Source organism: Chelonoidis abingdonii, chromosome 2 (assembly GCF_003597395.2).
Source record: "Chelonoidis abingdonii isolate Lonesome George chromosome 2, CheloAbing_2.0, whole genome shotgun sequence".
In the NCBI taxonomy this organism is placed as follows: Eukaryota; Metazoa; Chordata; order Testudines; family Testudinidae; genus Chelonoidis; species Chelonoidis abingdonii.
In genome coordinates, this window is record NC_133770.1 from 11,199,218 (window position 1) to 11,217,291 (window position 18,074).

Here is an 18,074-nt window from a genome sequence, read left to right on the forward strand (position 1 = left end):
AGCTGCATAACTTCAGAATGTTTGGCTAATTTTGGCGCAGCATCAAGAAAGCTCTGAATTGTCTCAAACACTTATCTGAACCTGGAAATCTTCTGTGAGCAGAGCAAATCTTCCTTTGGCAAGAAAAGAGATATTGAATAGGAAGTGGTGTTTTAGAGTACACGGAGTAATGGCTATTAGCTCAGATGTCTGAATGAGTGATATGTCAAAGCATCCATATTTTTCCTGGTGGTCAAAATTCAAAATTTTCATTGACAAATCAAATTTTGGAAAATGTTGACCAGCTCCAATATACAGGAACAGACTCCGTAGGGTGAGTCAGAGCCCACTGACTGCCTTTGTTACTACTAACAGAGCTTCAAGGCTTCAGAGCTGGACAGTCACAGGGTTTGGAAATCAAGAAGATGGTCACTGAGTGGAGGACTGGCATTGCTAACTGCGAAGTTTAATGTCATCATAGGCATTGGCAGTGGGAAGACCATCCTCAAAAGAGGAGATGAAAAGAATGGTGAACTACAAATAGTAGCAGCAATGTGACGGGCCAGAGTTCAATATCTGGCAATGTAAGTTAGAGTGTATCCCAGCTAGATAGAGGAAAAGCCTGGAAATACCATCAGGGAATACTGAACCTGTCAAAAGGTTTATAAAACCACTGGACCACATTTCATTATTTTTTGTGTGGAGAAGATTTTTAAGATTGCCAAAAAATACGACCGAAAATAAGTTTCCTCTCTTATTAACGTAGTAAGCAAAGTACATGATCAAATTCTCTTCTTAGAAGTGTGTGAGAAGTTACAAAATGCCTCAGATTCAACAAGCAGCCTTGAAAAAGTAGCCACTGTGGCAGGCTATGGTGAAATCTGCACAGGCCATCCAATTGCCCAAGGTGGGACTTTTCGAGGTGTGTCAGTTCTCCTGATAAGACTGTTCTGTAATGACATGTAAACAGATGCTGTTAAACGTTCTTCAGAGCCTTATGTACACGAAGGCTTGGCATTTCAAACACACAACAATGTATGGAGCGTGGGGGGAAAAAGGGGGGAAGAAATCCCAAGTCCTGCTGAAACATAAATGAAACGGGGAAAAATAAAACTTCTTTATACTGCTCTCATTTACAAGCATGGAAATTGAACACGGTGTGAGGGGAAGTTACCATTTGGTTTGTCTTCTAAGCAGCTCACTGGCACGTAGCAAAAAGCTACAGGACTATGTTGTGGCTATTAAATCCCCGTATGTGTGTGTGTGTTGGGAGACTGCTCAAGGATCACACACCAGTGCTGGTGCTGCAACTTCCTCTAATGGATGCAGCCTGTGCTTTGCCCTGCACTATCTCAGCTCCATTGGCTACTGCGGAAAGGAGAGGGGCATGGTCACAGCCCTGCCTTTGTCCTGACCCTGATGAACAATGCTGACGAAGAGGAGCACCTAGTCTGATTGTAGCAGGTTAGTCTACTTTGATCTTCCCCATCCCCAGAGCAAGCCACCATAATGTACATTTGGCACTTTCAGACTGTTCTGTTGTGTTAACTAAAGATCATCTGAAGCCATGGAAAACTACATCAAAAGTTCTATTTAGAGACAGTTTTGCTGATTCGAGGACTTCATGATGAAGGCATTAACCAGAACTGCGGTTCCACGCTGACCCTTTCAGCTCTGAGATATTGGCTCTGGCATCTTGGAAATAAATACTTTTTTAAGTGGTGAAGAAAAAAAAGCAGAACATATAAGAGATTCTCAGCAGAAGTGACAATTCAAAGCTTCCCAGAAGGTGAACATTTTGAACATTACACCTTCCCCACAGGAACAAGAGACAGCAATGCGTGCATTGTGGTGATGTGAGTTAAACAAGGAACAGTTACCTGTGTTGAGACTAGACTCTGTCCAGATGTGACTCTATCTAGTTCCCTCCATTATTTTTGCTGTTACAATGTTGTTAAATCATGTGAATGGCTTTGCTGGACTCCCTACACTGTCGGCATCTATTTTCTGGTACGTATGGGCCAGGGAGATAATGTTAAGATCTGGACTCATACTAGTCAGAGGCCAGTTCATTTTGGAATCTAAATCATGGCTGAGAGTCAACTTCAGATGCGACACTACTGAAATCTCACCAGCTGATCCCGTGACATTTCTGCCAGCTGAAATGCTGGAGATTTCATGAGACCTGTGGAACTAATGAGATTCCACTACCTTGTTACAAGGTTTCAAGGCAGCCATGTGCCAGTTCCGACCTCACGTCAGCATAAATAAAGTCAACAGAGTTATGCCAGATTTACACCAGTGGTGCTGAGACCAGAATCCAGATTAGGGCCTATATTATGGGCCTGTTCAAAGCTCACTGAAGTTAGTGTCATGACTCCCATTGATTTCAGTGAGCTTCGGATCTGATTCCACAATCATAAAGAGCCTAATTCCATTCCCAATTCAAGGGCAAAACTCCCATAGACTCTAAGCAGAAGGATACTATCATGGTCCAGGTAGGCTTGCTCTTATAATTCTAGCATATTATTATTTACTGTGTCATAGTATGAGGTCATACTGATCATGAATTTATATATTAGAAGAGATAACGTGCTTGCTGCAGTTAAAAATAATCTTAAATTGATTTCACCTCCTTTGCCACTTCCCTCCCGCCCCACACTGCTGTCTGGTCCTAAAAGGCACTTGAGGAACCTCTATCTCTGATAACTGCCACAAAAATATAATTTGTCTAGTCCTCTTAATGTAACAACCAGCAATGTAAGCAACATAGGCATATCTTGTCACCTTTGGGAATACACAGAAAGAGAGTTTGAATTCTAAGTTTTATATCCAGGAGAACTTTAGCTTTGATTAACTGATGTCCACATGCAATGGGAATCATGGCATGGATCTTCCAAGCAAACCCTAGCCTACTTCATGTTGTCCATTGGTTTTAGTGTTCTGGTAAAGCCCTTGTAGAAAAAAGTAAATATTAGGATCCTGCAAACTGATGAACTCAGCACCTTTGAAGACTGGTCCCTTAGAAAATAATGGCCCATAACACTGTATTAACAGTGCTGCACACATGTAGTTCTTTGCACCAGTACTGTAGGGACATGGTTTCTCATATTGTATCACAGAAACAACTTCAGGACTGACCTACTTCTTCTCTGAACCTACTACAGTAACTAGGTAACTTCCATTAGACCTCCATATCCAATGGGAATCATCTGTCACAGACTAAAAAGAAAAGTGAGAGTCTTTCCTGAACATCACTGAGATTGTGCCATTAAAATCTTAAGCCCAATTTTTTCACACACGAGTACTTAAGTTAGGCAAAGCTGCCGTATTTTTCAACCTTAGTGCCTCTGAAATTCAGGCTTCTTTTATTGAGGTTCCTAGATTTTGGCACCCAGGGTCTCATTTTCAGAAGTGCTGAGCCCCCACAAATCCAAATAAAGTCCAAGGGAGATAAGGATGCCCAACACCACTGAAAAATCACACCTCTCTTACACAGTATTTCTTTCAGGATTTTAAAATACATCTCGTAGCAGATCTCCCCATTCAACGGCAGACAACAAAACAGTAGCTCTATGCGCTGCAGACCCACAAAAGCTGCAGTACAGAAAATTTTGTACATTTACAAAAGCCAAATAAGAAAATTAGACATGAAATGTATTATTGGCATAGTATAAAAATGGCTCCAGGAGCATAGCACACATTTTTTTAAATTACATTTTGTTTTAATAACATGTACTTTCTAACCTCAAAATATATTTCACAGTAGAAATAAAACAAACACTGTTACACGTGAATAGATATTTACACACGCTTTGAAGCAGTTCCTCCTTTTGGTTCCTTCTATCTTGACGCTTAGTTATGATGGTCACCAGAAGTGGTGACATACATCTAGCATCTTCAATTTACATTTGACATAAAGATACCCAAGAGCATATTTTGTGCAATGGCATTAGAATCTTTGTTTAGGTAACTACTGGTTTCTCTATATATACCTGAAGTATGATCTTTCGAGTAACACTGAACAATAGTGGCCATATGAATGCCACCACTGTAAGAGTGGTCAGCACTTCCAGTAAAAAATCCCACTAGAAGGGATTTGCCTGTACTTTACAGAATATATTAAGTATATAGAGAGCTACAACTTCTAGTAAATTCATTGCTGGTGAATGATACTGGATGGAAAATCTCAAAGACTGAAGTCCTCTCTCGGTCTACTGCAGTGGTTCTCAACCTATTTGCCATTGTAGGCTGCATATGAAGCTCTCTGTGTCTTATGTGGGCCACAGACACACAATATATATACTACCTGCATGGCCTTGAGCATGTCACATGAGCAGCAGCTGTGTGCTGATTGGGCCGCAAGCAGCCCGTAGGTTGAGAACTACTGGTCTACTGAACAAGTACAGCATATAGTGTGGAAGCTTCCAACACAACATCCCACCAACCTGCCTCAATCCTGAGTTTGGGCCCTAAGAATCAAGAGGTGAATTCAGTCTCCAGGACCATTCAGCCCTCGGTCTCTCTTGCTGAGACATTCAAAAATAATAATGTACCCATGTCAGATCCACGGCTGAGGTAAACCGACATAGTTCCATGGACACCAATGGTGTTGCACTGATTTACACCAGCTGAGGATCTAGCCTCCAATGTGTGCCAATTGCAAGGGTGGTTTTGTGATGTGGACACTTGCTCACGAGGCACTGGACTGAGACCCACCAACTCAAATAGGAGAGGATTTTAGAACTGCCAGAGAAAAACCTCTTGCTCTGAACTGAAATGTGGCACAAAGAAAGGCCTCCAACCAGAGGCAAGTTTTAAATATGGTGATCAATGGCTGAAAATTGGCTAGTAAGCATTCATGCAAAATATGCTTTGTCCATTATTTCTTTTTATAATGCACTTACAGCATTGTCAGTATTAACCTTGTGAAAGTCCATGCTACAGAAAATACAAAACTAAATTTCATCTGTTCATTTAATTTTAGATAGTTTTGTTTAAAAAATTATAAGTATATATTTACCGGATAGATCTGACTTTACCCTTCTCCCTCTTCAGTGTCTTTCTGGTCCATTAAGAACATGATTCATTGGGAAACTTGCTAAAATAGCTATTTACAGCATCTGATGAGAGAAAAGTTTCCAATCTAGCAGTTAAAAAGTACTTACGTAATTTTTGCACAACGTCTGGAACATAGTGGGCCAAATTCTACTCTCGGTTAGGGTCAACCCCATGCAGAGGACTGACAAAAAGCCTGTACATCATATAAATCCGATTTAAGACCTCAAAGTACATTTAAGCCGTACATAGTCCTTTTACTCATCTTCTGCACAGGAGTGAATTTCACCCTTATAGTGGTGTGAATCTGGAATAAATATCTGCTCCTGCACCCACTGTAGTCAAGACAGCACACACATTTATTTCATAAGACCATAAAAATGGCCATACTGGGTCAGGCCAAAGACCCATCTAGCCCAGTATCCTGTCTTCCGACAGTGGTCAATGCCAGGTGCTTCAGAGGGAATGAACAGAACAGGTGATCATCAAGTGATCCATCCATTTCAATGGATTGCAGGATTGACCCCTAACTGTACTGGGATTATTTTAGATTTACACTGCTGTAACTAAGAGCAGAATAAGTCCCATAAAGCACTAAGTGTTAAGTATTATAATTAATACTTCTTTCATAACTTTTCATGACTTTTTCCTTTTAAAAACAAGGAAACTATTTTTTTAAAAAAAACTATATTTAAAATGACATTACAAGTTTTGAACTAAACTAACAAAACCTAGTGAAATCAAAATCTCTGCCGACGGGAAAATGTTGTGTCTATATCTTCCCCCCCTCACACACACACTTTCTTTTTCATTTCAATTAAGAACAAAGAGCTAACCATAATTTTGAATTCCCTGGTTGCTGTTAGTTTTGAGTTCAAACCATCATATTTAAATGTCATTTTGATTTTTAATACACTCACATATAAATCCACAAAGAAATGAGAACAAATACAGTCCTTAAAGCCTTTATGCACCACATAAAACCTCTCAAGAAATAATTGACATCATTTGATGTTTGACTGAAGTAGATATGTATCCAGTCGTGGCTCTACTGCAAGGCAAAGTTGGAAAGGACTTTTGTCTCTCTGACATTAGCATTAATAATATCTGTTGGTGAACAAACAAAAGATCCAATGACAGAAGAAACTGCCAGATATGGTCAATCATCCAAAGTCTTTATCATTCCCTTCCATAGTGTCTGACTGTTCACCTTAGGTGCTCCACAGACACTGAGGACATTAATTTTCCTGTACCACCATGTTGGACTTCTGTTGTGTCTCTTGTGCTGGCAAACACTGTCAACGCCAGCCTGGTCACAGAGGTCACACACACGTCATGCCACTACCAGTCGCAGTGCAATGATCAGACATTGATGCAGGAGCTTCAATGTAATTCAGAGGAAGCGAGACTCCTGGAACTGACCTTTGCCTCTGGCGGGTGGGGGTGGGGAATCTTTGTTCACATTACTCAAAACTCCAACCTATCGACCCCAAAAATATAGATCTCTCTCAAATGGATGGCCCTCTTATAAAATTCACAGCTTAGCTAGAACCTAAAATAGCAGCCCCCATCTCTGCTGCATGGATTCCTCTCTCCGGAATGGTGACAGGTATGCTGTCTCACTCAGTCACAGAAGATGTTCTAAGTCCGCTGAGTTCTTCTGACCAAATCCAGCCATGAAATCCATTTCCGGAGTCCTTGGTGAACTGACCGGCATTATTAACCCCAACGCTATAGCTATATCCTAAGACTCCAAAGAGACCGAGAATATTCAGACACCAAAGATGGGAATGAGACATAGTGATGATGCATTGGATTAGAGAAACAAACAAACCCAGACCCCAAAAATAACAACAATGAAGTCTATGCACAGAGAGATTTACATCAGTTTGGCAACCAATGTTCACAACTGCACAGCAATCACTTGATACACTTGGCTGACAATGGATTACTCGCAGATGCTCAAAATGGGTGTGTGGGGGTGGGCGTGGCATTTTATTGATTATTTTTTTTGTCAATGGCATGGATCTTAGTGGTTTATTTACAATGATAGTTAAAAAAATATCCTTTTTTTCTTCTCTGCAAAACGCCAGGGATGTTTTGTTTCATGCTTGTGGACACATCTTACATTTAAAAAATCATAATAATAATCATTAAAAAAGAAAACCCAAACCACTAAAATTATGATGTTTTTTCTTTTTAAAGGGGTGTCTTGGGTTTTATTGGGGGGAGGGGTTATTTAGTTGCTCATGTCGCTAGATTCTCCGCATTTATGCTGGACATCCGAATCTGAGAGCTGCTCTTGCTCAGAATGGAGAGTTGTGTCCCCCCGTTCACTCCGCTGCTCGCCAGAGAGGGATGGCGATGTTTGAAATCCACAGCAAAATACCGGTTGACTTTCCAGCTCCTCCATTTTCTCTTTATTTCTGATTGCACCTTTAGGGAGAAACTTTAAAAGGTCATTTTTTAATGTACTTAGCCGCTCGGGTACATGCTGACAGACAATCAAGTTTCAAAAATAAACAATGCTTGTTTAAGACCCGTCTTGAACTTCTCCCCTCAGTGAACTCTAGGGAGAATTCTAGATGTGCACGGTGTGGAGGCAGTGAGGAAATGCAATGCAACCCTATTGTATACTCAGTCTATGTTCACTGACATCAGGGAACATGAGTTGCCACGTGAATCAGACCAGGGGTGCATCGAGGTCCTGTCATGTCCACTGCCTACATGCTGACTACTGTCTCATTGATTTCTTATACTCCTTCATCTGCTGTCTCTTGTCTTACACTGAGATTGTAAGCTCTTTGGGGACAGGACTGTTTTGTTTTTCTGTGTTTGTACAGCACCTAGCACACGGGGGTCCTGGTCCATGACTAGGACTGCTTGGCATTATGATAATACAAATAATAAATAAAAATGTAAAAATAACATTAATAATGTTCCTAAGCCCACTGACTCCTACAGTAGCTGGGTCATGACTCTGGTCCAGTATCCTGTCTACAACAGCGGCTAATACCAGATACTTTGGAAGAAGCATAGCCAGGAAATCCTGTAGTGGACAAGTATGGACTTCTCTGCCCTTAGTGGTACTTTCTTCCTGACTCCAGGCAGTTAGTGGTTAGCTTGGATACTCCAGGTGAAATCTTGACGTTGTTGAAATCAGTGGGAACTTTGCTATTGACTTCAGTGTGGCTAGGATTTCACCCACCATATTTAGAGCAGAGGGATGATATGGTCAGTGATAATTTTTTTTTCAGTTCTGAAACAATGGGCTGCAACTTTGTGGACACACCATCCTCAAATCAGATTGGAATCTTTCCCTTATGAGTGGAAACAATCTGCAACACCATGCTTGCATTTTTTGCTCTCCATTGCATTTGGCACTTATTAAGTTAATCTTTCCTTGTGCATGAACCGCCCCCACCCAGTGAAGTCAGTGGAAAGATTTCTCCTTTGATTGGGACTGACTTTGGATTGGCCCCTTGCTGAACCATTCAAGATGGAATATGCTTCATCCACATCTTATCCCCATCTTGTTCCCAGTGCTTCCATCCTCCTTTTGTGGATGTGTGGCTAATGAAAACACTGCATTCTCCTCTATCATTTCCCCACAAAGGGGTGACAGCAGTCAGATATGAAAGTGTGCATGCTACCCTTTCTAGCATCGTCCTGGAATGCCACCTAAATGACACAACAATAGCACATGCTATGACAGGTACAGTTGGAAGATGAACAAGTAATTAGGTTTAACTCTTCTTTATTAACCACATGATGCTCGCTGAACTTGTTGGGTGTATATATGACATGTACACAGTAGGGTACACTCATCTGCTGTGCCACTGAATACCCAGGTATACCTAATGTGTCAATGGGAATGTAAATACAACTTAGCAACTAATCTTCTATCTAAGGGAAACTCACTACCTTAAGAACTGTAACAATGGAAAGCTCGTTTTAAATGCTAAGCATTATTAGGACGCTGCACATCAACTAGACAATATATCCCTCAATCTTAATTCATGACTGAGATGCACAGACAAAGTTAGAGCCCAGTTTTATTGCATGGAAATGGGATTTCACACATGCACAATTACTGTAGCTTTGCCTATGTAAAAAGTGCAGAATGCTGCCTAAAACTTCCCTGTAAGCAGTGCCTTGGCAAGGCCAGTTTTATATATGCTTATATATATAATTTTCCCCCAAGCAGCCTTTCATTATAGGCCCAGATCAGATAATGTAAATCAGCATCACTCCACTGAGAAAAGCTGATTTCCACATCTGAGGATTTGGCCCTATATTTTTAATTCTTCCCCCCACTTCACATCCATAGTAAATGGCACTCATATGGAAAACCACAATGACTGCAAACCCCAGAGACCAATTTGGGTTAATAACAAACAAAATAACTGTCAAATCTAGGATCAAATCTACAAATCTGAAAGGCCAGAATCATAAATGCCATGGCCATGAATGCAATTTATGTCTCTCCATTCACTGTGCCAAAGGCCACAATTGAGAAAGTGCCCTTTAAAATAGAACTAAGTTATTTAACAAAAATTAAAGAAACAGCAAATATTACGCACAGCAAAATGTTGGAAATAAATATTAAATCCCCTATGTCCATTCAAGGATGTCAAATCATTTTACAAGCAGCAATGAAAATAGCTCCAAATCACCTCTGTAAAGTATGGAATTATTATTATTCCCATTTTACAGCTACATTGTAACATACGGATATCAAGAACCCAATCCTGCACTGGTAGTAGGAGTCCCAAGTGACTTTCTGAGCAGTTGCAGGGTAAGCCAGAGGCAAAAGCAGGAAGAGAACCCAGAATTATCTGACTGCTAGCCCTGTGCTTTGACCAAAAGACCATGCTTCCTGCTTTGATGAAGGCATTCTGAAATTTGGACGCAGTCAAGGAGTAGCTAGCTAATGAATTACAGCTGACAGGTGGGTTAGAAGGTGTGATCACAAGCAAATGTCATGCTAAACAGATGGGAGTGGAGGGAGAACAGGTAAAAATATCAAAAATCTTACCTCCCCGTTCAAGAAACAATAAAGAACAGCAACGACAAAGCCCTGGATAAACAGCAGAGAAAAGATCTTAAATTAAATTCCTCTAGGAACTGATTGAAAATAGGAGGGGGCAGGAGAGTGAATTGCTCGGCTACAAAGCACATACAGTAAGTGAATGAACACACAGTCAAAGAGAGATCCTTGTACAGCAGTCATAACAAATACAGAGTCCTCTTTTCTTTCTTTTTTTTAAAAAAAAGCAGAATTCATGGTATAATCACCTGGAAAGATCCCAGTCCCAGTTCAAACACTAGTCTCTCCCGTTTACTGACATTTTCAGGAGAAAAGGCAAACACAGTGTAGTGAATTCCAAACAAGGGGATAAGCAGCAGAGTGGAGCGGGCCAGCCTCCTGTTACGACAAATTGAAAGAATGTTAATATGTCTTTGCAGGGACAACTTGAGCTTTGATTAACAGTCTGTGGTGTTCCATTTGCAAAAAATAACAATAAATGAAAATAATATATATAAAATTTTCCGATTCGTTCCCGTCCCCTGATTTTGCCCACATTTTATTCTGTCCCCATTTTCTGATACTTGGTACAGTCTGAGTATGAATATGTGTCGATAGTTTAGAACTGTGGACTATCGTATTCTCTTATTTTGCTTGCATTTTCTTCTGGACAGGGACTGTCTCTTACTAGGGATATGTCCAGTATCAAACACAATGGGGCTTTGATCTTAGCAGTGGTCTCTGAGTGCTACCATAATACAAATTAAAATCAAGAACAATAGCACCACTTGACTGCCTTCTTTATATGCAGCCCCCAGAATCTCCTCTCTGTGTGTTCACCTCTTCTTGAAAGAGAAAAGGTTTCCACTGTATTATGCAAGCACGACTCTACTGCCCAGGGGCCTGATTCTGCTTTCACTTACACTGGTGGAAAGCATGTGTAACACCATTGAAATCAACTATGTTGCACCAACGTAAAATGGTGTGAGAGGAAAATCGAGCCCAGTGGGTCTAGACAAGAATATTGGGAACTAAATATGTACTAGTGAGCAATTGATTCTATATGGATGAAATTCACGCCACACAGAGGGCCAGCACAATGTCTATGCATCACTCAAGCTCTAATTAAGCAAGCCTATGCTTGGTGAGGCAGCTTGCCACCATGAGAAACCATCTCTTGCATTCTGCTACAATACAAGTTGAATTTTTATGGGTAAGCACACAAAAGGAACACGCCAACTGAATGCCTATCTGCAAACAAAGCAGGTATAGCGGTTACAAAGAATAACTTCTGAATTGCAAAGGTTAATTTCCTCCAGTAGAAAGATGGTGGGTGAGAGACATCTGATGGGGACACATGAACATGTCCCTTAAAATGAGCTGGCATACAGGTGGGAATAGAGAAAGAAAGAGGCCCTGGCTGAGCTCTGGAAGAACTCCCCGCAATTATTTCATTGGCAGTGCTGACATAGCTATACTAAATGCCCCTGCAAAAATGTGACACTGGCTCATTGCTGGCAGTATTCTTGGCAGCATCCCCTCCCCATGCTCTGAAGCACAAGAAGAGAGAGCAGGCTAACAGAATCTTCAAACCTATTTGACACTACAATATTTAAGCTCACCATGAAATGAGAAGAGATCAAGCTGAGGCATGAAGATAGACAAGGAGATATCTCTCTCCAAAATCCATCATTTTAGAGACAAGATGTTTAAAAAAAAACCCAGCTTGAATGGAAAGTATATTGTTTCACAATGGATGGAAATGGCATGCTCTAATTCAGCCACAAGTTATTGGGTTCAATTGAGAAATGCTTGGGTAAATTTCTATGACCTGCACTAAGCAGGATGTGTGATTAGTTGATCAAAATGGTCCCTATTGGCTTTAAAATCTAAGAATCTGTAACTGCAATGCCATCTCAGGATTGGAGGATATTGTCTTTAATTAACCCCTTGAAAACCTTGAAGGAAATACATGCACAGTGAACACTAAGAAAGAAGTGTTTTATACACACACAGATTTATAGAAGATCAAAAATTGGCTCAAAACAAGTTAGTAAAGGAGATTGTAATGGATATAAAAGAATTAGATGTTGTTAAGGAGTCTGTCTCGTCTGACTGAAGCATACTATTCCTGAACCAGGATGTCAAGACAAAGATTCTAAGCTGGTTGGTGAGACTTTCTGAAATACTAAATAAAATCATGCTTTAAACAGAACACATTTCCTCACTCTTTTAAAGAAGGAATCATGTGCTTTCATAATTGTGCTTCCGTTACTGCTATGGAGAAAACACATGAACTAACAAATGAACTTTCTAATGTGATGGCTCAATGCTCCATATTCTGCAAAGACAAAGAAAACAAACAGAAATGGATGAAAGAGCAAGCCTAGATGAAAGACAACTTGAAGTATCCGGTGCAATAGACTGGCCATGTCACAAAAGGACATTGGAGAAGGGCATTAACAACCTCCATCTTAAAGGAACTGAGATCCCTACAATTTATATACTGTGCAGATCTTGTACATAACAAAACGGCTGGCGAGAAACCAAAAGCCAACAAACACAAAATTAAAACAACTGATGTAACAAAAACTATCCGTAGATATTTTTCAGCATTGGCAGCCAGCTGTCACATCTGCAGATGGGTCACAGCCAAAACCTGGGATCTCAATACCCATGAACTTGGGGAAGTCTGCACATGAATCTCAATTTCACAGCTGGCCCTATTGCTACAAAAAGTGAAACCCAAACCAGTTCTAAACATCCCCTGGATTGAGCAGACATTTGTATCCAGGTACAATTTTTGCAGCTCTCTATAGATGTTTCTGAATGAGAAGGTTTGGCAACACGATGGTGGGTAGTCACCATGCAATGGGCAGAAAGAGTCTGTTGAGGATGAAGTGATGATTCCTGTTGTTTTATCAGAAGCAGCAGCAGGAAAGAAAAATGAAAGCAGAAGCAGTGATGGAAGCAAGACTGTTACAGCGTGCTGCCTCCATTTACATTCATGGCTACAGAACTTAATAGACATGCTACTGAAGTTGCAGAAACACTAGCTCGCCAACCAAACATTACTTGGCTGTTTGGAAGGGACACCGCCTCTAAGAAATGAGACTAAGCTCCTGGCTACAGTCCAACACCCCTAAAAACAGCAGAGTTAGCTAAAATGCCCTGTTAAACAATGAACAAGGCAGAACATCTATTGTTTTGATGGCCATCTTCAATGAAAGCCTTAAAAATGAGAGATTTTGTTATTACAGTTTCAGGGATGGGTTCTCTCGCTTTTATAGTGTGACTGGCAGTCAGAGTAGCAATGGAGTTTTATTGTGAGAAAACATGGATTCATTTTTTCCTTTTCTTTTTCTTCATCTCCTGATTGATGAGGTTGCCTCAACCAACCTGAATTCTAATACCCTAAGTGAGGTACATTTACAATAGAAGGGAAGAAATAACAACGAGAAAAGTTCCATAACCTTGTCCTCTATATGGAATCTTTCATTTGCATTAATGGGCTTGTTTGGAGACAGGTTGCTGAAGCCCATGTGCACTGCTGGGGGCATAGGTCTGCATGAATCAAAGATGGAAAAGATCAACTATGTTAGATGAATTTAGTGCCCATTCCAGTGATTTGTATTGAATATTCTACCCTATTAATATTTCACATTTTAAACAAGATTTTAAAACACATGATTGGTCTTTGCATGTGTGGTTGGGAAAATAAACACCTTCATTTGAGAAAATCAGAGATTTTGTGTGTGTGCGCTGTGATCTGGAATGGAGTTCTAAGTAAATAATAGAGAGGTTTTCAAAGCTATCAAAATATTTAAATGACCATTAATTTCTAATCATAAGTCTAATTCTACAGGGAATGCCTTATACGGCTTTGAAAATTCCATCCAAAATAACCAAATACGCATAACAATGACTAAGTGGAGTTGGGTGGATAAGGGAATGATAAAGCTCTATAAGTATTTGAAGTACATAAAAACATGGCTATAGAGGAATTATGTAGAGTGGTACAAGAGGATAAGAACTAGGAGTAAAAGATTAAAATTAATAATATGATTATTAAGCCAGAATGTAAATAAGAACATATTGACCACAAGAGCTAATACAATGCAGAATTGTCTCACCATTGCTTAGGGCACTAAAAACTGGATTGGACAATTTTCAGAGTAGCAGCCGTGTTAGTCTGTATCCGCAAAAAGAACAGGAGTACTTGTGGCACTTTAGAGACTAACAAATTTATTTCGACAATAACATTCTTGTTAGTCACAAGGTGGCACTATTACAGATTGTCTCAGTTGCATGTATAGGTAGGTAGAACTTGGAGAAATGCTTTATAGTCGTGGTGCAGATCTTCTAAGAAGCAGAGCATAACTCCAGAAAAGTTTGTCTTGAGAAGCTTTCTAAGAATTGTTTTTTTGGTTTGTCTGACTGAAATAATTGCTTAGGTACTGCACAGACCCACAGATGCAAAACAAACATTACCAGGGAAATTACCCAGGAATTTTTCAAAAGCATCTAAGGGAGGGAGGCAGCCAACTCCCATCCCCCTTAGACATTGCTGAAAATCCCAGCCTCTGTGGGTTAATAAAAAAACCAAGAAAATCATTACTGATAAAGCATTAGGAAACAACTGCCAGTAGGGAGAACAAGCTGTCCTAAATGTTTTCTTCCATCTTAATTAATAAGATTCAACAGAGACACATCTTGTAACTTAGAAATCCTGGGAGGTAGAATGGTGAGAGAGAGATTGTGAAGGCTTGGTGAGTGAGCGTCCTTGTCAGGCACACAGACAGGCCCCAAAGGGAGGAGGGCCGTGACTCTGGAACGGATTCTGTGAGGAAGCTCTGGGGTTTATCTGTTGTTCTTGCTTCTGGGAAAGAGGGAATCATGAAAAAACAGCAGCTGAAGGCTGCCTCTCTCTTCTCCTCTAGATGTCTTCTGCTTACTGAAGTTGTGTCTGTGTCATGGTTCCCAGGACTGTGCCTGCTTGTGCCAGTCTGGTCATGAGGCTACCTAACAGAACTACGTCCTTGCCATATATATAAGCTTAAGGCAATGCTACTCTGTGCACATTAAGATTGAGACAACATTGACAACTATTTCAACAGACTGATTGAGGCCTACTGCTGAGTCCCTGGTTCTCTTTTCTTGACAACCTTCATATAAAACTTCTGGGGTCCCCCAAGGATCTCTACTGGGACCAGTGCTATTCAACACATTCAATAAATGATGCGGAAAAAGTGAGGCGGCAAAATTTGGAGATGATACAAAATTACTCAAGATATTTAAGTCCAAAGCAGACTGCAAAGAGCTGCAAAAGGATCTCACAAAAGTGGGTGACTGGGCAACAAAATGGCAGATGAAAATCAGTGTTGATAAATGCAAAGTAAGGCACACTGGAAAAAATTATCCCAACTACACATACAAAATGAAGGGACCTAAATTAGCTGTTGCCACTCAAACAAGAGATCTTGGAGTCATTGTGGATCTCATAGGTGGTGGATATAATAGGCCAGTGGAGGCTCAGCTTACCTTGGCACAGCTGCCGCCGACACACTGCTGGACTTCGAGGCCCTGCACTTCGCCTTTTCTCCTCCCAGCTCCATCCCTTTCCTGAGGCCCCCACTGCCCACTACTGCCTGGTGAGTGAATCCCTCCTCTCCTCCACTCCACCACCCATCTCCTGAGGTCCTTACCACTCACTGCATCCCTTCTCACTCTCCACCCCGAGACCCCCCCCTCGCCTGCCACTCACCAAGTCCCTCCTCACTCCCTGCCCTCACCAGATCCCCCACCTGCCACTCGCCACTTCCCTCCTTTCCTTCACCCCCACTCCCGCGAGAACCCCCACTTCTCACCATGTCCCTCCTCACCCCCTTACCCCCACAGAAGTGCTGGAGTGAGCAGCGAGCAGGGACGCAGCAAGCAGCAGGCGGCGGGGAGTGTCTCACAGGATGGGGCCTGAGGAAGGATGCACCGTGAGGTGTAGGGGGGGGGTAAGGAGGGATGCAGCCAGTGGGGGAGCCTCACAGGGCAGGAAGGTGAAGAAACACATGGTGAGTAGAGGGCGTGGCATCTCTTGGGACTGAGGGAGACGAGGGATGTGGTGAATGACAGGTGAGTGGGGTCTCACGGAATGGGGGTGCATCTCACAGAGGAGGAGGCTGAAGGAGGGGAGAGATGGTGGGCAGCCTCGCGGGGGGTGAGTGGAGGAGAGAAGGGACATGGTAAGCAGCGGCGAGGCACGAGAGCGGGCAGGGCACAGGCACCGACTTTTCAAAGTGCTGGGGGGTGCTCAGTCCCTAGCTTTGCCCCATGCCCCATGGCCACGGTGCGTCTTTCCACCCAGCTCCGTCCCCTCCCCCGAGCACACCGCATCGTCGTTCCTTCCCTCCAGAGCGCCACAAAACAGGGCGGCATGGGGAGGTGCTGATCTGCAGGGCCTGCTGGCAGAAGGGAGGTGCTGGGCGATTGCTGATTGAGAGGCTGCCGATGGGTGTTCAGCACCCACCATTTTTCCCTATGGGTGCTTCAGCTCTGGAGCACCCACAGAGTCGGCACCTATGGGGCAGGGACTGGGCTAACAGAAAAGCGTTAACAGAATGTTATGAACCAATTAGAAAGGGATAGATAATAAAATAAAAAAGATCTTAATGTAAATCCATGGTATGCCCACACCTTGAATACTATCATAGAATCATAGAATATCAGGGTTGGAAGGGATCTCAGGAGGTCATCTAGTCCAACCCCCTGCTCAAAGCAGGACCAATCCCCAACTAAATCATCCAACTGTGTGCAGTTCAAATCACCCCATCTCAAAAATGATATATTAGAATTGGAAAAGTTAACAAGAAGGGCAACAAAAATGATTAGGGATATGAAACAGCTTCCATATGAGGAGAGATTAAAAAAAAACTGGGACTGATCAGCTTAGAAAAGAGATGATTAAAATGGGATATGATAGAGGTCTACAAAATAATGAATGGGGTGGACAAGGTAAGTGTTATTTATCCTTCACCTAACACAAGAACCAGGTGTTACCCAATGAAATTAATAGGCAGCAAATTTAAAAATAATATATGGGAGTACTTCACACAATGCCCAGTCAACCCATGGAACTCATTTGGATGTGAAAGCCAAATGTATAACTGGGTTAAAAAATGAATTAGAAACATTCATGGGGGAATAGGCCTGTAAATGCTATTAGTCAAGATGGTCAGAGATGCAGCTCCCTGCTTTGGGTGTTCCTAAACCTCTGATGGCTAGAAGCTGAGACCAGAAGATTGGGAATGGATCACTCGATAACTGCCCTGTTTTGTTCACTTCCTCTGAAGCCACTGGCACTGGCCACTGGCAGAAGACAGGATGCTGGGCTATATGGACCATTGGTCCTACCCAGTGTGGTCATTCTTATGTTAAGCTGTCAATGAATCCAAGGGATTTGTGAAGCTGTAATCTTAGAAAAAGATTTATATAATGGTTATTATGCTATTTTGGACCCCTCCTTTAAAGAAAAAAAAAGGCTAAAATTGGTTTCTAGTTTAATTTGGAATATGTACAAGAAACTCAGGATGAGAAAATCGTATTTTAAAGAGGAGGAGAAGGGGCTACAGACCTACTTGTACATTAAGTAATGGAGGAATGGGATGCTGTAGGTATAATTAAATGATTGGTTTATGCTCCACTGCTTGTGTTTGTATTTTGGAATATTCAGCATCTATTTATTGGAGACATTGGCGAGTTTTAATAAAAACCAAGCAATGAAGGCAAAATCTGAGACGGGTGGATATGGAGAGGGTACGGTTGTTTGGGAATGCAGCAATCTCCTGGAGGGAGACATTTTCTGTGTATTTCCAGAGCTTTGAAATATAGATGATTCAGTCAACGGCTTGCCTATCTCTGCCGGTCTGGAAAACAGACCACTTAGATCTGCAGGGCCTCTTCTGAAATCGAACAGGGTAGCTGGTTACATCTCTCTTGTTTGGCATGCCAGTGAGAA

The 18,074-nt window shown here is 41.6% G+C and overlaps 1 protein-coding gene across 2 annotated transcripts in view; it reads right to left on the reverse strand.

Annotated features, from left to right (window-relative positions):
* Positions 1-134: 134 nt before the first annotated feature.
* Positions 135-18,074, reverse strand: part of ADCYAP1R1 (ADCYAP receptor type I) — a 201,250-nt gene continuing 183,310 nt past the window's right edge. Inside the window, exons 15-17 of one of the 2 annotated variants that reach the window (XM_032796866.2) lie at positions 10,336-10,465; positions 10,076-10,117; positions 135-7,473 (exon numbers count right to left, since the gene is read on the reverse strand). In XM_032796866.2, coding sequence (XP_032652757.1) covers positions 7,285-7,473; positions 10,076-10,117; positions 10,336-10,465 — 361 coding nt within the window. In that variant the 3' untranslated portion in view covers positions 135-7,284. The remainder of the gene's footprint in view (positions 7,474-10,075; positions 10,118-10,335; positions 10,466-18,074) is intronic. The other variant, XM_075062169.1, reaches the window with a different exon arrangement.